This window comes from Eutrigla gurnardus, assembly GCF_963514095.1.
Source record: "Eutrigla gurnardus genome assembly, chromosome: 10".
Classification (NCBI taxonomy): domain Eukaryota; kingdom Metazoa; phylum Chordata; class Actinopteri; order Perciformes; family Triglidae; genus Eutrigla; species Eutrigla gurnardus.
In genome coordinates this window covers 1028515-1053152 of record NC_139924.1, presented here as the reverse complement: position 1 = coordinate 1053152, position 24638 = coordinate 1028515, and the positions used below count along the sequence as shown (strand labels likewise).

The 24638-nt window shown below is 42.2% G+C and overlaps 1 protein-coding gene and 1 long non-coding RNA gene across 2 annotated transcripts in view; one reads left to right on the top strand and one right to left on the bottom strand.

The window, feature by feature from the left end:
* The window catches only part of LOC311020139, a 452545-nt gene that overhangs the window by 320918 nt on the left and 106989 nt on the right, over positions 1 to 24638 (top strand). The window lies entirely within an intron of this gene.
* Positions 6162 to 7365, bottom strand: LOC311019664 (uncharacterized protein). Its single transcript, XM_084019260.1, has 3 exons — positions 7279 to 7365; positions 6832 to 6946; positions 6162 to 6370 (listed from the first exon to the last, which is right to left on the bottom strand). The coding sequence occupies exons 1-3, from the start codon at positions 7357 to 7359 to the stop codon at positions 6207 to 6209; spliced, it is 360 nt and encodes a 119-aa protein (XP_083875386.1). The 5' UTR covers positions 7360 to 7365; the 3' UTR covers positions 6162 to 6206.

Sequence of the window (24638 nt, the reverse complement as noted above, 5' to 3'; positions counted from 1 at the left end):
GTGCAGGTGTGTGTGTATGTTTGTGTGTGTGTGTGTGTGCGTGTGCGTAGTATGGAGGGTGGGAGGGAGGGGTTTTATTTGTAGTTGTTTTTTCTATTTTCTTTTTTTATGTGTGTAAAGCACTTTGTGTTACATGTTCATGTATGAAAAGTGCTCTATAAATAAAGTAAAGTTGAAGTTGAAGGTAACAGGCAGGTAACATGTAGGTAACATGCAGGTAACATGCAGTTAACATGTAGGTAACAGGCATGTAACATGTAGGTAACATGCAGGTAACATGTAAGTACATGCAGGTAACATGTAGGTAACAGGCAGGTAACATGTATGTAGCAGGCTGGAAGCAGGCTGGTAACAGGTAGGTAACATGTAGGTAACAGGCAGCTAACAGACATGTAACATGTAGGTAACAGGCATGTAACATGTAGGTAACAGGCAGGTAACATGTAGGTAACATGCAGGTAACATGCAGTTAACATGTAGGTAACAGGCATGTAACATGTAGGTAACATGCAGTTAACATGTAGGTAACAGGCAGGTAACATGTAGGTAGCAGGCTGGTATCAGGCAGGTAATATGTAGGTAATAGGCAGCTAACAGACATGTAACATGTAGGTAACAGGCATGTCACATGTGGGTAAAAGGCAGGTAACATGTAGGTAGTAGGCAGGGAACAACTAGGTAGCAGGCATTTAACAGGTGAGTAACATGAAGGTAACAGGCAGGTAACATGTAGGTAACAGACTGGTAACAGGCAGGTAACATGTAGGTAACAGGCAGGTAACATGTAGGTAGCAGGCAGGTAACAGGCAGGTAGCTGGCAGGTAACATGTAGGTACCAGGCAGGTAACATTTAGGTAGCAGGCTCGTAACAGGCTTGTAACATGTAGGTAACAGGCAGGTAATAGTTAGGTAGCTGGCAGATAACGTGTAGGTACCAGGCAGGTCACATTTAGGTAGCAGGCAGGTTACAGGCAGGTAATGTGTAGGTAACAGGCAGGTAACATGTAGGTAGCAGGCTGGTAACATGTAGGTAACAGGCAGGTAACATGTAGGTAACAGGCAGGTACCATGTAGGTAGGCAGGGAACAACTAGGTAGCAGGCATTTAACAGGTGAGTAACATGAAGGTAACAGGCAGCTAACATGTAGGTAACAGGCAGGCAACATCTAGGTAGCAGGCAGGTAACATCTAAGTAGCAGGCAGGTAACATGTAGGTAACAGGCAGATAACATGTAGGTGACAGGCATGTAACATGTAGGTAACAGGGAGGTAACATGTAGGTAACAGGCAGGTAGCATGTAGCCATAATACCATATACCATAACATACCAGTTTCTTAGGTAAACAAGAAGGAATGGAAACCAGCAGTTTGCATAAATATATACTGTATATACTGTAATGGGAATTTTGGATGTTTGTACTTTATAATCAGAATATTTGTCAGGCTGACTCGATCCGCATCTCCTCATCTGACTGCTATGCTATGACGAAAATGAATGCCTGTTTGTAGATGATATGAACATGAGTGCCACATTGACATAAGATAATTTCAGGACTATGACGCCTGTGTTCTGTAAATCTTGACCTTGGCTGTACATCTTGTCTTTGTAAGATAGGACATGATCCGTCCTTTGGTTCCTCCTCCTTAAAAGGGAGATTGTTGTTGAACTCAGGGTCGTTCCTGCTGATTCTGAACCTTTGCATCAGAAGGCAGGGGTGAACCTCCTCTGCAGATGAGAATACTTAGTGGAATAAACCTTGGAGAAAAAGCTGATCCTGGTTGTTGATCTTTATTGGGCAGATTCATTTTTCCACAACAATACATATATATATATATATTTATATATATATATATATATATATATATACGCTCAACAAAAATATAAACGCAACACTTTTGTTTTTGCTCCCATTTTTCATGAGATGGACTTAAAGATCTAAAATTCATTCCAGATACACAATATTACCATTTCTCTCAAACATTGTTCACAAATCTGTCTAAATGTGTGATAGTGAGCACTTCTGCTTTGCTGAGATAATCCATCCCACCTCACAGGTGTGCCACATCAAGATGCTGATCTGACATCATGATTAGTGCACAGGTGTACCTTATACTGCCCACAATAAAAGGCCACTCTGAAATGTGCAGTTTTGTCTCACAGCAAAATGCCACAGATGCCACAAGCATTGAGGGAGCGTGCAATTGGCATGCTGACATCAGGAATGTCAACCAGATCTGTTGCTCGTGCATTGAATGTTCATTTCTCCACCATAAGCCGTCTCCAAAGGCGTTTCAGAGAATATGGCAGTACATCCAACCGGCCTCACAACCGCAGACCACGTGTAACCACACCAGCCCAGGACCTCCACATCCAGCAGGTTCACCTCCAAGATCGTCTGAGACCAGCCACTCAGACAGCTGCTGAAACAATTGGTTTGCATAACCAAACAATTTCTGCACAAACTGTCAGAAACCGTCTCAGGGAAGCTCAACTGCATGCTCGTTGTCCTCATCGGGGTCTTGACCTGACTCCAGCTCGTCGCCGTAACAGACTTGAGTGGGCATTCGATGGCGTCTGGCACGTTGGAGAGGTGTTCTCTTCACGGATGAATCTCGGTTTACATTGTTCAGGGCAGATGGCAGACAGCGTGTGTGGCGTCATGTGGGTGAGCGCTTTGCTGATGTCAATGTTGTGGATCGAGTGGCCCATGGTGGTGGTGGGGTTATGGTATGGGCAGGCATCTGTTATGGACAAAGAACACAGGTGCATTTTATTGATGGCATTTTGAATGCACAGAGATACCGTGATGAGATCCTGAGGCCCATTGTTGTGCCATACATCCATGAACATCACCTCATGTTTCAGCAAGATAATGCACGGCCCCATGTTGCAAGGATCTGTACACAATTCTTGGAAGCTGAAAATGTCCCAGTTCTTGCATGGCCAGCATACTCACCGGACATGTCACCCATTGAGCATGTTTGGGATGTGCTTGGCCGGCGTATACGACAGCGTGTACCAGTTCCCACTAATATCCAGCAACTTCGCACAGCCATTGAAGACGAGTGGAATTGTGGCCTGTGAACATTCCACAGGCCACAATTGACAATCTGATAAACTCTATGCGAAGAAGATGTGTTGCACTGCATGAGGCAAATGGTGGTCACACCAGATACTGACTGGTTCTGAGTCCCCAGACCCCCAATAAAGCAAAAAAATGCACATTTCAGGGTGGCCTTTTATTGTGGACAGTCTAAGGCACACCTGTGCACTAATCATGATGTCAGATCAGCATCTTGATGTGGCACACCTGTGAGGTGGGATGGATTATCTCAGCAAAGCAGAAGTGCTCACTATCACACATTTAGACAGATTTGTGAACAATGTTTGAGAGGAATGGTAATATTGTGTATCTGGAATGAATTTTAGATCTTTAAGTCCATCTTATGAAAAATGGGAGCAAAAACAAAAGTGTTGCGTTTATATTTTTGTTGAGTGTATATTCTGAAAGTCACTGCATGGGCTCAGGATACAAAAATAACCCTTATCTATGAACAGTCTGATATTCCGACCATAGGTGCAGGCTAGGAGTACTGTGCTAAGAAATACATTTAGATGGCGCAGCCATATCTGTGTTTCCATGTAAGATGGATCTAGGAGATGGAGGAAACTGTTGTGAGAAATTGTAGACACTGTGCTTAAGGCAACACACCACATTTTAGGCATCTTGTAGCTTATACAATTGCAAAAACAACACACATAGCTCACAAACATAACAACAATCACTCAGACAAATGTAAAAAGTGAAGAGCATGTCAAGTGAATCCAAAGGCCTGGTATGGACTGACCCTGTGATACAGGATGGGCAGCTATGGAGTGTTTTGCTGTGGTGGTAGTGCAAAAGTAAACAGTGGAGGGATTTAATCAATGCAAAGCTGTGCATGTTGTGAAATATGAATATGAAAAAACATGAGTGTGAGCGTAATAGAATTGCTTAACAAAAAGAATACAAAGATGATAAGATAAATAGAACAACAGACACATTCAATTAAAAAGAAAAAGATTATACAATCCAACGGGGGTAAATGTTGGGACCACAGTCAAGAATGCCCTCTTCTTAATGCCCTCTTCTTAACTCAGACAAATGTAAAAAGTGAAGAGCATGTCAAGTGATTACAAAGGACTGGTAGGGCCTGAACCTGTGATACATTGACCTTGAGGAGCAGCTATGGAGTGTTTTGCACTGGTGGTAGTGCAAAAGTAGACAGTGCAGGGATTCAATCAGTGCAAAGCTGTGTATGTTGTTAAATATGACTATGTGAGTGTGAACATAAAAGAATTCCTGAACAAAAATAATACAAAGAAGATAAGATAAATAGAACAACAGACACACGAAAGATAATACAAGTCAACAGGGGTAAATGTTAGGACCACAGTCCAGATTGTGTAGAGTGGCTAATGTAGCCTGTAAGACGGTGAGATGGATAGTGGATACTAGAAAAAGTGATGTGATGGTTGGGGCAGAAAGAGACCTTTCTCTGCAGCTGATGTGATGAACATCACTGCTGTGGCCCGATCCTGCAGATTTGCCCTCTACAACATCCGCAGGATTCGGACCCTCCTCACAAAGGAGGCAACGCAACTCTTGGTCCAAGCACTGGTCATCTCCCGCCTTGACTACTGCAACTCTCTCCTGGCCGGACTCCCGGCCTCTGCGATTAAACCATTGCAGCGTATCCAGAACGCTGCAGCACGTCTTATCTTCAATCTACCCAAATTCTCCCATGTGACCCCCCTCCTCCGTGACCTCCACTGGCTCCCTGTTGCAGCACGCATCCAATTTAAGACGATGACACTGGCCTTCAGGGCCATCAATGGAACGGCACCCATCTACCTTCAAACACTGGTCAAACCTCATGCCCCGAAGCGAGCACTTCGCTCCTCTACTTCAGCTGGCCGGCTGGTACCACCATCGCTGAAATCAAACAAATGTCGCTCAGCAAAGTCCAGACTCTTCTCTGTTCTGGCGCCTCAGTGGTGGAACGAACTCCCGACTAATGTCAGGACAGCTGAGTCATTTGCCATTTTCCGAAAAAGGCTCAAGACTCACCTGTTCAGACTTCACCTCGACTAGCATGACCTCCCCCCCCCAAAAAAAAAAAAAAAAAAAAACCTTACCTATAGCACTCTGATCGTAGCACTGTTGCTCTTGAACTACTAGTTTACTCAGATGAGGACCTAACACTTGTTCTACTTTTAGCTCTTACTTTATCGGCAATGATTCGTTGTGGTTTCCTTGTTTCCTTCTTTTGACAAATGTACTTATTGTAAGTCGCTTTGGACAAAAGCGTCTGCTAAATGACCTAAATGTAAATGTAAATGTAATGAACTTCAGCTCCATGCCAAAAACAGAGCCAGCACTCCTTAGCCGCCTGTCCTAGTGGCCCTCTTCTTAATGCTGCCTCCCCAGCACACAACAGCATAAAAAAAGACTCTGGCCATGACAGTGCTGTTTAGTCTTGTTCAGAGTCACTCCCGGTATGGTCCTCAGAATCACTGTCAAAGCTGATGTTCTGTTCAGTCAGAACTTGCACGTAACACTTCTTTGCATGCTTTGACATGCTGTTGCTTGCTTTTAAGTTCTTCAACGTCATGCTCTGTAGACCTAGGATCCCATCTTGTTGCAGGCCCCACGTCTCACCTTACACGTAAAAACACATAGAGCCTTTATTCAATAGAAACTTTCTGATATATTGTAATGTATGCCAAATATAACTACAATACATACCTGATGTCATATTCGAGAGCTGAGATGACATCTGTTTCAGGGTGTCTGCACAGGTGCAAATACACCTCCAATGATTATGCATTTCTGCAACAAGAATCCTCTTCTCCTCCTCGAGTCTCCTCACTGCCATCACCAGGTCAAAAACCTTCCTCTTCATCCTTAGATCTACATAGTCTGGAATACATAGATGAAACATAAGTCAGTTGTATTTAAGACTAGTATTTAAAGATTTTCTGGGGTTACAATCAAAGCATGACAGATTGTGTGCCACTATGTGACTATTTCACATCAACGGAATTGTGTACATACCACCGTGTGGAAGCTGCCATGGCCAAACAACCTCATCAGACAGAATGGTGTCCAGGGTCAGGTTTTCTGTGTTTGGAACCATGGCGTTGTATTTTTCCACAGCTGAACTTAAGATTTTTTTTCCTCCCGGATCTTTCGGCGGATCCGAGCACGTCCTTTGCAACCGTCATTGTCTTTGTAAAGACGCAGGGACCTCCTCTTAACACTAGCGACCAGCTCCTCGATTCGGCTGGTCACAGCAGCAACATCAGCATCATTTGGGGATGTCGTTGCTGAGGAGAAGAAATGAAGATATAAGAAATATGCTTCTTGATTTCATGAAAAAATATTATTTCTGGTGTATGGGCAAGCGAGCCTCAACAATCTCTGTAACTGAGAGGCTACACTTGTAGCTAAGGTTGAGTATAGTTAGGTTAGATCTTTATTGTCCCCATGGCGATAATCTTTTCCACAAGTCATCAGCAATCAGAGTATGTGCTCTTCCACTACGATTACAATGAACCTCTTTGGAACTGCAGCCAAGCTTAGTCAGTTTAGTACACCTGACACACAGGTTTAAGGCTACGTGCAGTTGCTACAAGCTAAATTCAAACCATGAAAAGAAATTCACAGTGATAGAGCTATTAAAAGAAGCTTGTGTCGATGACAATACAAAACAAATATGTTTATACTTTCATAATTCTACAAGCACAGAAGTGATACATCGAGCAGCATATCAAACAGTATATTCTACCTTCTGCCCACTCATTGACATCAATGGTCCAGCTCTCCAGTTGTTTGTCTGTGATGTCCATTTCCATTTTCAGAGCCTCCAAGTTATGCAGCTGGCTTCGCAGGGTTGTTGTGGCCTTTAAACACAAATAAAAAATGACAATGTGGGAATTGCCTACAACGTTGAATATTCTTGATAAGGAATGTAAAGTGCCTTCACTATTAGAAAACCACATACAATTAATACTGATTAAATATACAGTATATTCGTATATACATGGACTATCAATATATGTGGTATGAAATATGTGTAAATTACATTTTATATCAAGACACAAAATACAATTGACACTACATATAGAACCATCCGTATATTCCACTGTATCTGGGCAAGTCTATATTTTTGTGATATATGCCACTTTTACAATATTGTTATGTATGTTGCAGAAGGGAAAACTGGTGTCTTTACCTTCTGATATCGGCGGGCAAGCGTGGAAGCCAAGTTGTCAAACTTGTGCTGGTTCCAGCGCATGGCCATGATCGTCAGCATGTTTATGCGTCCTGCAAACATCAAAAATATGAGATGATCATCCTTCTTTCAAAAAGCAGTAGTAGAAGAACACTGCATGAAAAGTCGGATTTTCGTCCCTGTAAACGCCCGAAAATCTCCCTATTTTTCGGGAGTTAACGACAATTTACAGGCTGCGAACGCCGCGTTCGTCTGTGCCGAAAATTGTCGGAAACGAACCACAGCGAAGGCTCTAATTAGCATATGAATAGCGGCGAAACCCCGCCTGGCCAGAGATGGCTTGAATATCCTCACTCAGGATTGGATGAAACCACTAGTTTTAAACAAGTATAATCGCTCGTGGATTGGTTGGCAGATCTGGTCATTATAAATGTAAAGCCAACCCACGTTGGCAGATCTATCACTATTGGTCAACCTGATGAGTCATTATAAATGTAAACCCCACCCCCGTTGGCAGATGTGTTACTATTGGTCACACTGGGTCTTTTAAACAAGAATAATCACTAGTGATTGGTTAGCAGATCTATCACTATATATATATATATACACATATATATATATATATATATACATATATATATATATATATATATATATATATATATATATATATATATACATATATGTTTATATATATATGTATATTTATACATATATATAAACACATATATTTATTTTTATTTATTTATATATTTATAAATATAAATATGAATGAATTCATTGAATTGCCAGGAGGAAGTATTCAAATAAAGAGCTTTATTGACAACACAACACACAACTGTACAAATTTGCCCACACAACAAACAAATGAACTGGCGACATTCTGTCAGAATTTGGTCAATTTTACAGCCGCCTGCGGTGCGTGGCCCTGTACTTGGGAGTCTTCTCTAATCGCGACTGAAGAGTCGCACAGAGCTCGGTGAGCTCCTGGCTACGAGAGGATGGAGGTCGCACAATCTATCCAGACACCCCGCCAACGACGCCGTCCTCCTCATCAGACATCATGTCTGTGGTGGCGCACTTCCAACGGTCTGCCTCATCGCCAGCAAGCACACTCCGTCTCGCTTCCAGCAGCTGTAAAACAATCAATAAAGACAATCAGTACTGCGCGATGCACTGCGCATGGACACAACACATCTATTAATGCACCTGAAAAATAGGTTTAGGTAGGTTTGGTCACATTGACCAAAAACGGATCTAATAAATCTAATAAGTCTTACCCTCTTTCTCCTGGAACGACTCCGAGCTGACGTCTTCACAGCTTCCGCCTGCGATGCGAGATCAGGCTGTGTGTGTCTGAAGCTCCTGCGTACCATTTCATAGTATGTCTTACAGGCAGCTGGAAAACAATTAAATGAGTGGTATGAATAAGAAAACTTAAGTCACAGTTAAATTAAAACAAGGAAGAAGAAAACAGTAAAAGTTACTTACACACAATGGCGTCACTATTGGCGTCAGAAATCCGGACTTGCGGACAAAGCTCTGAGCAAGTAAGGGGTCACAGCTTCGTTATGAGGCGAGGTCCGTCTGTGAAAACAAAATGAACAGTTAAGATCGGTATCTACTGTTAACGCATCTATTTCCTTATTGAATGAAAGCATATTCTTTAAATCGTACCCTTGCTCCGGTTCGTAGCGCCTACAATTCGTCTCCGAGTTGTGAAGACGGCGTACTGCTTCCTGTAAAAGACCAACAACGTACACTTAACAAAGCAACTTAACGTTACACTGGTTCCTCTCTCTTGTTCTTTTACAAGGCTACTATGCTACTTTTAGCTTGGACTATTAGCTTTTAAGCTACTTTTAGCTTGGGCTTGCTTTGCTAATTTTAGCTTAGCTAGCAGTCACCGAACATATTCTTACCGCAATCATCCTGAGAGTCTCCAGCAGTCCTGGGACATCCTGAGAGTCTCCAGCAGTCCTGGATATAAGAATTATAACATTTAAACCACATTTTCTTAAGTGAAGCCTCTCAGAGCAGCATTCCTGCTGCCGGTGAACGTGAACGTCTCCTCCTCGTTCCCTCCACTGAATGAGGCGCCCGGTGTCTGCATCCGCCCCTTTAACGGACAACGGTGCACTGCGTTATTAATCACCGTTAGTAAATATATAACCATGGTTTAACATAAGCACTATATTATTAGTTAACGTCGGTAAAAATGGCACATTTTCCGCTTCGCTTGCGCTCGCTAACCTCTGTGGTAAATTAGCGTCAGTAGGCTAGCCGGCTGCCAGGACCTTCGATTCGTAACGTTAACGTACAATGCCAACAACAATAAAGTAACGTTCATTATCAATACGATTTAAAAGTCAGCTGGAAACATAAAAGTCATGTTACAGTATACTTACATGTGTACGCGGTTTGTGTCGGGCTCCTCGCCAGAATCACCGCAGTCGTCCGCCATTATCCAAAACTTGTGAAGTCAGACGAGCCGCAATGCATTTTGGGAAGTTGAGTAGATTTAGCAAGGTCCGCTGTACTCAGAAATTCTTGCCAATGCAGTATACATCCGGGCATTTCTCGCGTGCACAAATTCACATACTATTGTATGTGAACGCACTACGTACTCAAATTTATGTCACAATTAAGTACGAGTAGGACGTTAGTGTGGCATTTCTAACACAGCCGAGATCTATGATCTATGAACCCATCCTTGACCCTCTAGCAGAACTACGACCAGCCATTATAAAGCAGTTTATAGTTGTTAATGTTGTGTCAAAAGGTACTGCATTTAAACATGTTACTGCGCAAGTTTCCTGGCTTCATCCCCATCCGGACAGACATTTTTATGGAAAGCCAATAGAAGTTTGGAGCTTGCAGGGAACAGACACGTCATACCCAGCATCATTTCTGCCTGTTGAGCGCATTGCTGGGAGATGTGTGGTTAACACATCCACTGTGCATTTAAGCAAGACCAAAGAAAGGGTCACTGTAGTCATGCCACTATGCACAGTGGTTGAGCTCTAGGAGACTGTGATGTTTGCATGAATGTACATTTTACCTTTGTAGCAAAGCCTGATTAAAAGTAATTGTTGAAGCAAATTGTTTTGTGTATCTTTGAATGAAGATGAAATTAAGTTATATCTTTGAATGAAGATGAAATGAAGTTAACACCTTTCAGAAAAATGTCACCTGGGGGAAAACTCCCCCTGCTACCCTGATTTGCATTTGTATAGCTCACAGCATTTCCATTTACATGTTAAAGCCTCCCCTAAGATTACGGGGAGGGGGGTCATGGGGGGACAACTGCCAAGCAAGGCCCACGTCAATTCCCGGCAATTTACGTCAGTTTTCGGTGTTTCCTGCAAATTGCCGTTTGCAGTCGTAAACCTGAACTTCCACGTCAATTTACAGGGCCGCTAACTGACGAAAATCCCACTTTTCATGCAGTGGAATCTGTGCAGACTTGTTGGGTACCACAAACTTTTCCCAGATAATAAATCACAGTATAGTAATATGGTACTAACCCGCTGTCTTGTTCCATTTGACTACTCACCCATGAAAGGGCTAGTGGGTAAATAGCACAGGATAGTGAAGAAATAGCATGAAACAGTGGCGCAGGACAGTAGGCAAATGGCAGAGAGCACTATGGCAGGACAGTAGGTGAATGGTATGGTATGCCCAACCAACAACAGTACAGTACATTTCTTTTTATCACATTGCCCCTCATTATCCTCACTTTAAATAACATAGGATGATGGTATTGTAATCAATCCATCCATCTGTGTTGAATATTCTAAGCTTTATATTTTCAGAGTCAGCATATATGCATGAGCTCAAAGTGGCTCACCATTGTCATCAGGATCAAATTGTACTGGTTACCATACCTGCTTTTGACATGTGCTTGGTTGTAACGGCAATCCTCGAGAGGAAGGCGTTGCACTGCTCGACCTCCTCCCCAAGAGTCGAACCAGCCCCCTCCTGATATGCTCCGCTCCATTTTACCTTTAAAAAGAAAACAAAAAAAGAAAACCTAAATTGCAACAATCTTATGCAGGTTTTCAGGGAACAGAACATCTCATTGACAATCATTTTTTCTTACCTCACATTTGAAAGTGTGGGCTTTGGCATGAAACACTGAAAGAAATGGCCTCATGGTGAGGAGATGCTGAAGCTCAGGGCATTTCTCTGCCACTCTTCGGAGGTATGGCCAGTACTTACATGCCACATCCATGGCAAAAAATGTCACTGGCTTACAGGCTATTTCTTTTTGGAGGAACAGGGGGTAGGCAAAAATCTCCCCCCTGAACATATTGAGGGCACGAAGAAGAACCCCATGATGACACACAGCGAGTTCCAGGCCCTCCTCGTCTGTTTTCCCTGATGACTTAGTAGATGTTTCACGTGCCGCTGACCACTGCCCTCCACAGACACCTCTTCCAGAGGCCTACAACATGGAAGATGGTTGTCCAAACTTGTTCAAAAAATGCCCTCTTTGTTTTATAGGTAAATATAATGAAGTTGTGCAAGTTTACATGACTGGTTGAGGAATGGACATAGTCCACGAATCTTGAAACGTCATCATCTTTTGCAATGAAGACGCCATCAAAGATGGCTGGTTCCTCAGATCTAAATAAAAGACATACTTAGACTTTCAATATTCATATGATTTTCAAATTCACAACAGTTACTTTCAAAATGATGAGCTGTCTATGCAAACACAAGATTTAGTAATTACCTTGCAGCACTCTTGAACCTATAGTGCTTGCAGTTCCCATCAACTGAGACCGCAAGCATGTCTGGGCTGCACGCTGGGCAGTCGAAGTGGTCCTCCCTGCACAATTTCTCCACTTCGTATCGGACGGCCTCCCACTCCAAAAAGCTGGTTCGGAAGCTGTCTGCTGTGATGTTCCCAGTCTGATTCAAAAGAGAACAGTAACAGAGAACAAGAAATTAAAGAACTTAGACAAAGGGTCACAGGTGTATAAATGTTAATGTAGTGTAATATAGTGTTAATGTTCATGTATCATGATCATATCATATAACTCACAGTATTATCTCTTGAGTTACTTAACTTATTTAATACTTACACGGCCAAAGCGGATAGTCCGTCTGTCCAGCATTCTTAAAAATGCTTGGCTTGACATCCCTGGTGCTGCCATCTTCACCTCTTCAAAAGAATAAAGGATGTCCAAAGCATATACCGTTGCAAAGTGAGAGGTGGCAGGCCAGTAGTCATTGGAGACTATGTCATCCAGTCCAGGAGTCCATGAGGCTTCACAAGCCTCGCATCGAATCTCAGGCAATTTGAGATCATATCGCCCTGGAAAAAAAAGAAATATATATATATGTAAGGCACAGCCGAGCTAGTATGTGCTTATGTTTGTTATTTAGCAGACGCTTTTGTCTAAAGCGACATACAAAAATACAACAATCAAAATTAACATCAATTTGTAATTTTAATTATTATGTAAATCATAAAATAAGCTTAGGAGAGAATAAAAATATATAAAATCCCAGGAAATAGGAACAGGTGCCAACATCAGTAACCCTCATTGATGTTGCAGGTGTTAAAAATCCATTTTGCAACAAACATCACTCATACATACCGGATCATTTGAATCACATAACAGTCGCTCATTAGATGAGTGCAGTGGTCTAGATGGGGTGTAAGGTATGCAGTCACAACGTGAAGCGGAGTGGCCTTTACACCTCGGTGTGCATTAACATTTTGATATTTGAACGTCGCAAAGTCCATTATCTTGCTTCTACCACTGTTGCCAAAAATTATGCTCATAAACTGTCAAAATGTGGTCAAAATCTTTATGAGATGTGCAAATATCTGAATTTTAATGCACATTCTAACATCACAATGGGAGATTTAGCCAAACATTTGTATAATCACATACAGATAATACATTTGCGTCTGCATGATGCCGTCATATTAATATGTCATAATAATATGATATTAATATGTCCATATTAAGATGACCCTAAGCGTCTTTGTGTTTAGAGTTGATGTGTGTGATCAGGAAATAGCTGTGGGTGACATTCTGCAGCCACTTTTACAGAATTGACCCCATCCCGACCCCTGAAGTTCTTCTTACCATTCATTGTAACCACAACTATGGACTTTCCTGCGATGACACGTGATATGGAAATTTTGTACTTCTTGATGAGAGATATCTGAACTGAAGACTTACACATGAGAAGGTTTGGTAAATGTGTCCTGTGACCTGTGGCCTGTGGCCATTTGTGTGTATTTTGCAACCCATGTGCGCCTTGCGACATAGTTGTGGTTTATGACCCAGGTAGGGTTTGAGACCCATGCAAGGTTTAGTTAAACATTTGAGTTTACGACTTCCATCCCTGTGAACTGAGTGAAAACACACCCACAAGAAGATGGATAAATATCATGTTTGTCTCACAATACGTGGAGTCTACACTTTGCAACAGACCAGCATGTTGCTCTGTGGATTCTCCTCTTGATCAAGATTAAATCCCTGTTTGGACCTTGAGCTGACTCCGATCTCCTTCCTCCAGTTCTATACCAACGGGTAATTATAGTAACACTTTGGCTCCCAACGTGGGGCCCCAATATCTTTCCCTCTCTTCGTACCAGAGGACCTGAAGACCTTAAGGCAGAGGAAATAGAAACCCTCTGAAAAGACCTCCACCGCGGGGCTCATATAGCCTCGTTTTGGACAGGAGGCCAGGTCCTCTGAAGAGGGGGCGGTGACGGGGCCAACCACAGAGGGGAGACGGACCAGCCAGGCAAACAGAGTCAGGGACTCATCGAAAGGGTAAGAAATTTCTAATAAGTAAAGCAAGTCGGGAACTTGGGGGATCAATCTCTTAGAATAGGTCAAGGACCTAATAGGAAAAAGGAAATAAATAGAATCAAGCCAAGGCTTGGGGGAGCAGGACTCTCTTAGATTTAGGGCAGGACCCTAAATCCAGGTAAGCTGTCTTTGGAAGGACAAAGATTAAACTAATCCCGAAGGCCTGCGAAAACAAAAAGACGTCAGGGAGGGTTAGAGACCCATAGGTAAGAGTACTCAAAAGGAAAAGAAATGAAAAGACCGGTAAAATAGAAAAAACGTTTAAATAAAAATACGTATTGAAAATAATTAAATAGATAAATAAATAAATAAATAAACAAATAACTAACAAATTCAAGCTGGGAAATTGTAATAGTTGTTTTAAATTGTTGTTGTTTTTTTTAAATATTGTTGTGAACCTGACGAGGTTCAATATATATGAGATGCAAAACGAATGAGCCAGAAAGCTCTAGATAATGTAAAATATATAAAGAAGTGGGAAGAGAAGTATGGGTTTAAAGGAAAGTTGCAGGTGGAAGAGTGCAAAGAATTGGTAGAAAAAATAGAGGAAAGGTCAAAGGGAAGTGAGAAAAGGCAGAACAAAGAGGGATACACACAGGCGAAAGCATGGTTAGAAGAGGCAGAAGCAAGAAGAAAAGAAAGTGAGACAATGTAAAGAAGAAATTGAGAAAGGAGAGGTTGAAGAAAGGAAAAGACAGGAAGAAAAAGAGATAAAGGAAAAGGAAAAAGATTCAGTAGGTAATAAACTTTATCCTGTTTTGTACTCCAACCGAGATAAACAGGAGGATGACGAGTATGTGCCTCTGGGTCTCCACCCTCCTCCGTACAACATCCCTCAGCCACCGCCGCCTCTTGTCCAAGCCTCAGCTCAAGTCCCTCGCCCTCCTTCTCTCTCTGCATCTACTCTCTCCACTCCTGCACCGATAGCAACAGCCGTAGGAAGCACCTAATTGGTGTTGGAACTGCTGGGATACAAGCTACGACTGACCATGAAAAGCCAAGAAAGGCGGAACAAAAAAGGCAAGTGAATTATTTGTCATGGAAGATGATGATGATGATGAAAATTATGCTAATTCATTTACTGATGTGTATTTCCGAGGCAATGTGAACAGTGGAGCCTGGAGAGGGAGAGGAAGAGGAGAAGGACGGGGAGGACGAAGATTTGGAGATGAGAGCTCCTACAGTTGTGGTAAATTTGGACATTGGGCTCAAGAACGCAGAGCTCCAAAGGGCAGAGGTCAAGGAGGCTGGCGGGGGAGAGGAGGAGCAGGGAGACCCAGACGAGTTGATGATTCATCGGCGTGACTTCAATAAATCCGGTCATGCATGGACACACACACACACACACCAAGACACAGAAGATGAGGAAGAAGAAGTATGTTCACTAGAAAGTGCTGAAATATTTTTAAGCATGAATCAGAAACCGATTACCGATCACCAGATTATTGGTTAACAATTATAAAACTTTAAAACGTTTTCTATGCGATACGGGAGCATGCAGAACAATTAGAATAATCAGAAAAGATGAAGGCGGTGGTAGACTGCCTACAGACAACTATCTTTTCTATGGCCATGTCCGCAAACTTAGCAAAATTTGTAATAAATGTGTAATTTGTAAAATTTGTGTAAAAGCCAGATACTATTATATGTGGATGACATCTTAATAGCGTCTAAAACTGAAATAGATTGCAAAACAGATACCTTAGCTCTATTAAAGTTCTTAGCTGAACAAGGACATAAGGTCAGCAAAAATAAATTACAATTGTGGCAAACGGTTGTAAAATATATAGGTTTTAAGATTTCACAGTCAGGTAAACATCTAGACGAAAAAAGGAAAACAGCTATTTTACAAACACCAAAACCTACAACCAAAAGACAAATGATGTCTTTCTTAGGTATGACTAATTTTTGCAGACAATGGATTGCTAATTATGCTGAAATAGCACAACCGCTCCAAAATACTATATATGACCAACCTATGGCAGCTCAAGACAAAATAACATGGACTCAAGAAACGAATGATGCTTTTGTTAGACTCAAACAAGTTCTAGTGAGCTCTGCAGTATTAGCTTTCCCTGATTACTCAAAGCCGTTTGTTCAGACTTGCGATGCAAGATCTGGTTTTATGACTAGTGTTCTAACACAACCATTTGGAGGAAAACAGAGACCTATTGCATATTATTCATCAAAACTTGATAACATCACAAAGGCTATGCCACCTTGTTTGCAGGCAGTACAGGCAGATGCACTCAGTGTGCAGAGTTCTGCTTCTATAGTGTTATTTCACCCACTGACACTTATGGTGTCACATGCGGTCTCAGCACTTCTAATGCAGAACAAAATAGCCTTTATGTCACCAGCGCGACATCTTAGTTGTATGACTATCCTACTGTCACAGCCACATCTCACTATAGAGAGATGCACTACATTAAACCCATCAACCCTGCTACCAAATGAAACAGATGGAATAGCACATGATTGTGTAGGAGAAACTAGTGCTAGTGTTTTACCAAGACCAGATCTCACCGATGTACCACTTGATGCTGCTGATATTGTGATATTTGTAGATGGCTCATGTAAAAAGAATCCTGACGGGACAAATGTAAGTGGATATGCTGTAGTAACATCTGACAAGGTTTTGAAGTCAGGCTCCTTACCGTCGCATTTCTCTGCGCAGGCAGCAGAACTTGTTGCACTTGCAGAGGGGTGCAAAATAGGGAGAAATAAAGATATAACTGTATACACAGATAGCCAGTATGCATTCTCGACACTTCACGTGTTTGCACAACAGTGGAAAAATAGAGGCATGGTAACATCTACAGGGAAACCTATTACACATAAAGATCTCATTTTGCAGCTACTGGATGCCGTTCAACTGCCAAGAAAAGTTACAATATGTGCTGCACATGCTACAGGTAAAGATTTTATTTCAATGGGGAATAAAAAAGCGGACGAGGAAGCAAAACGAGCGGCTGCTACTCAGAAAAATGTAGATGACATTTATACTACTGAGACTACGCTTACACATATAGATCATGACATTTTGAGAGACATGCAAAATAGTTCAACTGAGACTGAGAAAAACATGTGGCGAAATAAAGGAGCCACACAGACAGAAACGGGGATTTGGGAGAGCCTCGACGGAAAGCCTATACTACCAAAAAATGTATTTAGATTTGCTGCGATATTGAGTCATGGGATTACCCATGTCTCAACAGGAGGGATGGTATCCACAATAGAGAACATTTTTACTACATATGGATTTCACAATTACACAAAAAAAATTTGTGCCTCATGATTGATTTGCTCTAAACATAATGCTCAAGGTAGACTACGTCCTAAACCAGGTAAATTCCCAGAAGCGACATACCCATTCCAATGTATCTGTATGGACTTTATTGAATTAAACAAAGCTGAAGGAAAGAAATACTGTTTAGTAATAGTGGATATGTTCTCCAAATGGGTAGAAATTACACCAACAGTGAACAATGATGCAATAACTGTGGACAAAATTTTAGCTACAATAATAGCTCCAAGGTATGGTTTTCCAGAAAAGATTTATTGTGATAACGGTCCTCATTTTAGGAATCAAGTAATACAAAAGCTATCGGAAATATTTTCAATCCAACTCAGGTTCCATTGTAGTTATCATCCACAGTCAGCAGGACTGGTGGAAAGAAACAATGGAACTATTAAAGCAAAACTGAGGAAGGCTATGGAAGAAACAGGGAAAAGTTGAGTAACATGTCTACCAGCTGTAGCATTAAGCTTACACATTCAACCTAACAGTACAGGATTATCACCATTTGAAATATTATATGGAAGGCCATTTAGGGTACCGCTAATAGATACGAAGGGAGATGATACAAGATTGACTGAAACAATCGTTGACTACATGTCAAAAATGATGAAGAACAAAAGTATTATGTCTACAGTATCTCCTCCTACAGATCCAGCACCAACAGGAGGGCCAATAAACCCAGGAGATTGGGTGTTTATCAAAGTCCTGAGGCGAAAGAATTGGTCAGCTCCCTGCTGGGAAGGACCCTATCAAGTGTTACTGTCTACACCCACAGCAGTCCGCATAGCTGAAAGACAGACTTGGATCCATCTCACACACTGCAAAAGAGCACAAATACCACTGTCAGATAAGTAGAAACATTCACCATGCCGGATTTAAAGCTATGCTTGTTTTATGTGTGACCACAATTGCATTCCTTATTTCAAATATAGCGACACAAGGCCAGGTACATGATAAAATGAGGAAAAGAGCTATAGGAATACAATCCAGGTGGGACACTAGTAGAGGTGTAGTGATAATAAAATGTACTGAAGGGATGAATTGCATTGCTCAGATTGATGCATGTCAGGTTTTCCCCTGTTCAGGACAACACTTTCACTGGCCGGAGACAGAAAATTATATCTGTGTCACCACGGAGGTATGCACCACATATAGAAAAGCGTGGGGTAGAGCTGTTCATATAGGTGGGTGTGCGTGCGAGAAGTGGAGTTGGGTAATTGCTAATACAGGAACACGGGATTGGGGATACAACCCAAATTCTAACTTGAAAAACCGACTTCGATGAAAAATAATCCTGTAAAATATATAGACATAAGAAATATGAAGGAAACGTATGCCCTAGAAACAGGATTCACAGACTCAAATGTATGGCTACAATGGATCGTTCACACAGCCCGAAACAGCAAGTTATCCTCTTCCAATTGTCTAGCATGTGCAGCAGCCAGGCCGGGGTTAGGTACAGTGCCTTTTCCCCTTAATCCAGATAATGATCCAAAAGGTTTTCGTTGTATGCTAGAATTATACAAATCAGAGAATGCTACAAACTGCACCACTTTGAAACTTCTGTTCCCCCCAGTGTCATCACAGATTATACCACCTTGGTTTACGCCATACACCGGGAATTATACCTGCTTGAAACGAAGCAGAGGTACTGTGTCAGTAGGAGTATTGACAACCTGTAAAACCATCATTGATGTAATTAAGGGCGAGAGCAATGTCACTGATGGCATAGTGAATGATCAAACCATGGCCAGAGCTGATGTATGGTGGTTCTGTGGAGGTAAGATACTCAGAGCAAAATTACCAACTGATTGGAAGGGAACTTGTGCTATGGTACAATTATTAATGCCGACATATATTTTACCATATGACACAATGGCATTAGAAAAAGTAACGATACATAATTGACGAACAAAAAGAAATGCACCAGCAGGATCTTTTGACAACAGAGTTTATATAGATGCAATTGGTGTTCCTCGAGGTGTTCCTGATGAGTTTAAAGCCAGAAATCAGGTTGCTGCAGGATTTGAATCACTCCTGGCTTGGTGGGTAACCGTTAATAAAAATGTGGATTGGATCAATTACGTCTATTATAACCAACAAAGATTTTTAAATTACACTAAGGAAGCAATTGGGGGCATACATCAACAGTTAGATAAGACTAGTTTAATGGCATGGCAGAATAGGATGGCGTTAGATATGTTGTTGGCTGAAAAAAGGAGGAGTATGTAAAATGTTTGGAGATATGTGTTGTACGTTTATTCCTAACAATACAGCACCTGATGGCAGCATCACTAAGGCGTTGAATGGATTAACCTCCCTATCTGCAGAGTTAGCTGAAAACTCTGGTTTTGAAGATCCTCTGACAGGATGGCTCCAGGACATTTTTGGAAAATGGGCAGGTTCTATAAAAACTATGATGTTATCTGTAACCGTAATGATTACCATTCTAATCGTTTGTGGATGTTGTTGTATCCCCTGTTTGAGAGGACTGTTACAGAGACTCATTGACACCGCTGTGACTAAAACAACTATGCTGTACGAAAGGATCCCCATCACCGATGATCACCGAGGGGACTATGAGAATGCAGCACAAGAAAATGTTACTTCTGATCTGACAGATGATGATTTATATGGTAACCTCTTTGATGAGGATAAGGACACTACGGACTAAGAGATAATTGCTGTTATATGTTTATTCTACTGATTATGATGAGACTACAGAAAATCTAACTGAAGTTGTAGTTTTCTGAATTGGCCGACTAGAGCCACTTAGGAGAAAAATATTCACAGCATTTGTACATATTGAAGGTGAACCCATTTCTTTTGTTCTTTTTACGTGCAAGGGAAAGTTTAACTAGGTAGGGATAGGTCCGTAGCCAAGCCCGATAGGTTGACTAGCTTGACGAGGACATTTATGTTTTGTTTTTGGGGGCAACAATGTAATCAAAATGCTTTTGAATTTATGCTTATTTTTATATCATTTCTGTGCCTTGTTAAATGGAGTACCTGCGGGTGGTTGCCGGGGCAGCGGGACCGTGAGAGAGTTTCCCTTTCTAGAAGGATAATGGATAATAAGAATGTTTTGAACTGCCTGATAGGGTTTTCGCTCTCACACTTCACAAAATGTATGATTATGATTATGCTTAGAATCAGCATAAACAGGAGGGATATGATATGGAAATTTTGTACTTCTTGATGAGAGATATCTGAACTGAAGACTTACACATGAGAAGGTTTGGTAAATGTGTCCTGTGACCTGTGGCCTGTGGCCATTTGTGTGTATTTTGCAACCCATGTGTGCCTTGCGACATAGTTGTGGTTTATGACCCAGGTAGGGTTTACGACTTCCATCCCTGTGAACTGAGTGAAAACACACCCACAAGAAGATGGATAAATATCATGTTTGTCTCACAATACGTGGAGTCTACACTTTGCAACAGACCAGCATGTTGCTCTGTGGATTCTCCTCTTGATCAAGATTAAATCCCTGTTTGGACCTTGAGCTGACTCCGATCTCCTTCCTCCAGTTCTATACCAACGGGTAATTATTTTAACAACACGGGATGATCCTCGTGGACAGCTGGAACTGGAATAACTGGAAAAAATATAGTCTGAGAAGGGGACTCTCAAAAACTACAACTTACCACACTGGGTAAGAACACTCTCCACAACACAGGTTGTCGGAGGCAATGGTTCAAAGAAACCATGCATCATCGAATCCCTGTTGTGGAAGACTCTATCTCGATGGACCCTGATGTCACACTGGCCACAGAGGAAAGGGTGTGGTCGGCAGTCACAACAGCGGATAACTGCTGGATGGTCTGCACATTGTTGGCAGACTCGAGTTGCCACCTGCCGTTGTTTGCCCACCATGGTGTTGACCAGCCGGGATCTCTCTTTCGCCCACCACCCTGAGATCAGACTCTTTCGAGTCGATCAGTCGGTTGCGGCTTGAGGTGGTGTATCATCCACATACAGGTCCTTAGCCAGTGAGCACTCAAGCTCTTGAAGGAAAGACTCTGTTAAGACAATGCACAATACTGAAAACCAACGGCTTATAACAACAAAAGATAATGGCATTGAATAACAGTCATTTTGAAATGTGTAATGTTATCTGTTATCTATTGATCAAACACAAAACAATCAAAACACAAAACTATGAAATGTACATTCCTATCGTAATAAATGAACATACTGTTTTGCATCAGTGCAGACAAAATAAAGAACATACCAGCAGTAACTGAAGGAAAGTTGCTGGTCACTTCCCCACTGGTTTCCAGAGCCATGACAGGAGGAGAGACACCAGTCTTCCGAGTCTGGCTGTGACTGGGACCTGCTGTAGCAAAAAAGCTGTTGCTTTTTACACTCAATGACACAAACTTTTAACGTCTCAGTTTCCTTGATGCTAGGCACAGGTATGTAATAATAACCTCAGATATGTTCTAATTCAGACCCAAGACTTGTGATCATGTTGTATACCATTCCAAGATAAACTAGATCTGGAGATAAAGTCTACGGGCCCTAGTTTCGTAGACCAGGCGCAGTCAGCTTTCAGCGCACCTGCGCCGCGCCGACGGGGTGTGTCCGCCTGGACTTTGCAAGTTTCGTGCACCGCGCAGGCTCGCGCAGGCACACCTCCCGTCTCGCCCACCGGCGCAAGTGGGAAAGAGGGAGGAGAAGAAGGCGTGAGTGGGAGACGAGGAGGAGACGAGGAGGAGACGAGGCGTGGACTGGGATTAATACAGCCGATTCAGATCTTCACCAATCAAATGAGCTCCTCTCCTCTCCTTTAATGCGTTAAGGGAGGTTCAGTGCAAGTTCCGTCACTTGACATCCCGATGACAGAAGCAGCGCCGCCGCTCCCACCACGCTCATCACGCGCTGTGCGTGCGTATCATAATAATAACAATGCCGATATTATAAAAAACAGGAGAGAGAGAGGGAGATGTTTTGGTCCGAGAGGCTGAGTTTCCGTTACGCGTGCCATCCGCCTTTGATCTGACGTCAGATGTGACGGGACAATCTATATAGATATAAATTCACGCGTTGATTCAATCAGTTGCATTAAATAGTGTTTGTTGTGATTATTTATTGCATTTAAATATGCTTGGAACTGTGGAAACCTGCCTGTGAGGTCTCGGTGACGTGTGCGCACTGCGCGCCGGTCAGCCAAACTTCCACTTCGCCAGCTGTAATTCGCCTTGAATGAATGGACTTTATTTGCGCCTTGCGCCGAGAGTAGACCAGGTTGGAGCTGGCGGGCTTTAGGCGAAGTCTCGGCGAGGCTTTTTGCCACGAAACTTCCGCTACGCCAAGTTGAATCTGTGTCGCCTCCCACTGCTGCGCCACCACACCCATCTTAGCGCAGGTGATCCACCAAACTGCCAAACTGACCGTGCGCATCGAAACGTGCATTACGCCGGCTCCGCCACCCTGCGCAGCCCTGCGCTGCGCCACGAAACTAGGGCCCTTTGAGTCTAGCTTCTTCCTGTCCTGTCTATAGGCATAACACAGAGTACCAAACTTCAGCATCCTGGACACATTGGGTCTCCTTCCCGTCAGCATAAAATAAGGTGTCTGTCTGGTACGGTTGTTGAAACATCTATTCCTTACCACTGCTGCTGTCTGGACTGCATATGGCCATAGCTCCTTGGGTAACTGGCTTTCTAAGAGCATACATCTAGCCATATCAAAAAGGGTCCTCCGGTTACGCTCAGCAGTACCATTCTGGTGTGGCGAGTATGGTGCTGATGTCTCATGGCTGATTCTGTTCCTGCGAAGTAGTGCTTGATAACCCTGTCCAGTAAATTCAGTACCATTGTCAGACCTGATACATGTAACATTCCCATATGGAGCTATGTCAGCTAGGAACCTCTCTGTGGCGTCCACTGTGTCACCTTTGTGCTTCAGAAAGTGCAGGAAATTATCAGATGTAACAAATGCAGACAATTCCTTAGCCCTGGCAGTTAAGAGAACCTGCCAATATCCTTTTAGGTGGTCAAATTTGCTCACAAATTTCGCTGAGCCAACCCGGTCCACACAAAGTATATAGAAGAGTCTCAGATTTGGCTTCATTAAGCTGCAGAAAGTTCTGAGACATCCAGCACTTTGTCAGTGAGGCAGGACATGACACGGGTCAAATTATCTGTCTTGCCAGGCTTAAGTGGGACATAGAGCTGGGTGTCATCTGCATAACATTGGAACTGGACATGTGTTTACGAATGATATCTCCCAAAGGAAGTGTAACCAATTTAGTGATGCTAAAGCGAATTAAAGTGTAAAATTTAGACTAGTAATAAAGCAACAGCTAAATCAGAAGAAACCAAATTCATTGGGAGCCATGTATATGAGCAGCAATAATGATTTAGACACAAGAATAACTGTTGTGTAGCCACTCGATTTTTCACTCACTCACATTTTTTTACAGTAGGCAAAGACAATTGGCCAATTTATACAGAAATATACACAAATCACCCATATTAATCCGTGTATCATTCGTATAAAAAAAAATTATTCTCAGTATTTGTTTCCAAAACCAAAATGAAAAAAAACGGATAACGACTAGTTTTTTCGATTTCCGATTTTGTGCTCACATGAAAAATGTAAAAATTGGATAATGGTTGTTATCCGTTTTCGACCAGACCGTTGCTATCAGGTTGCTTTGGACTCCTCTCCGCCCAGAGACCTGGGGTGCAGTCGAATAGTCAAAAAATAAGGTCCTAACTCCTATTCCTTGACCTCTGGGGAAAATGTCACGGGGTTAAGGAAAGGCGATAGGAGAACGCAAAAGGATTTAGGAAAAGTCGACCGCGGTGCTCAGAGAATCCGACCGGACTTTCACTATCTACGTCATTATAACGCGGCCGCTGATGATTGACAGCTGATGATCGGCACCGGCGATTGACGTGCGTCTGCGCTGGAGAAACTACAATAATGGACTACAAAAAGTGCATCGTCCACTTCTCCACATGTTGGTTTTATAAACAGCTGGTTCGCTGACCGGCTTCAGGTCCAGCAGCTCCTCCTTCCTGTTTGACCGGTTGCTTTATTTACGTTTCATTTGTGGTTTTAGTTTCGTTTTTGTCAAACATGATTGAAATAAATAAAAGTATCATTAAATTATTATCACTGTCCACACACATTTATCATCACTATTCCAATTACTATATGTCTGCATGAAAGTAATTATTAAATATGCAAATAGGCATATTGTT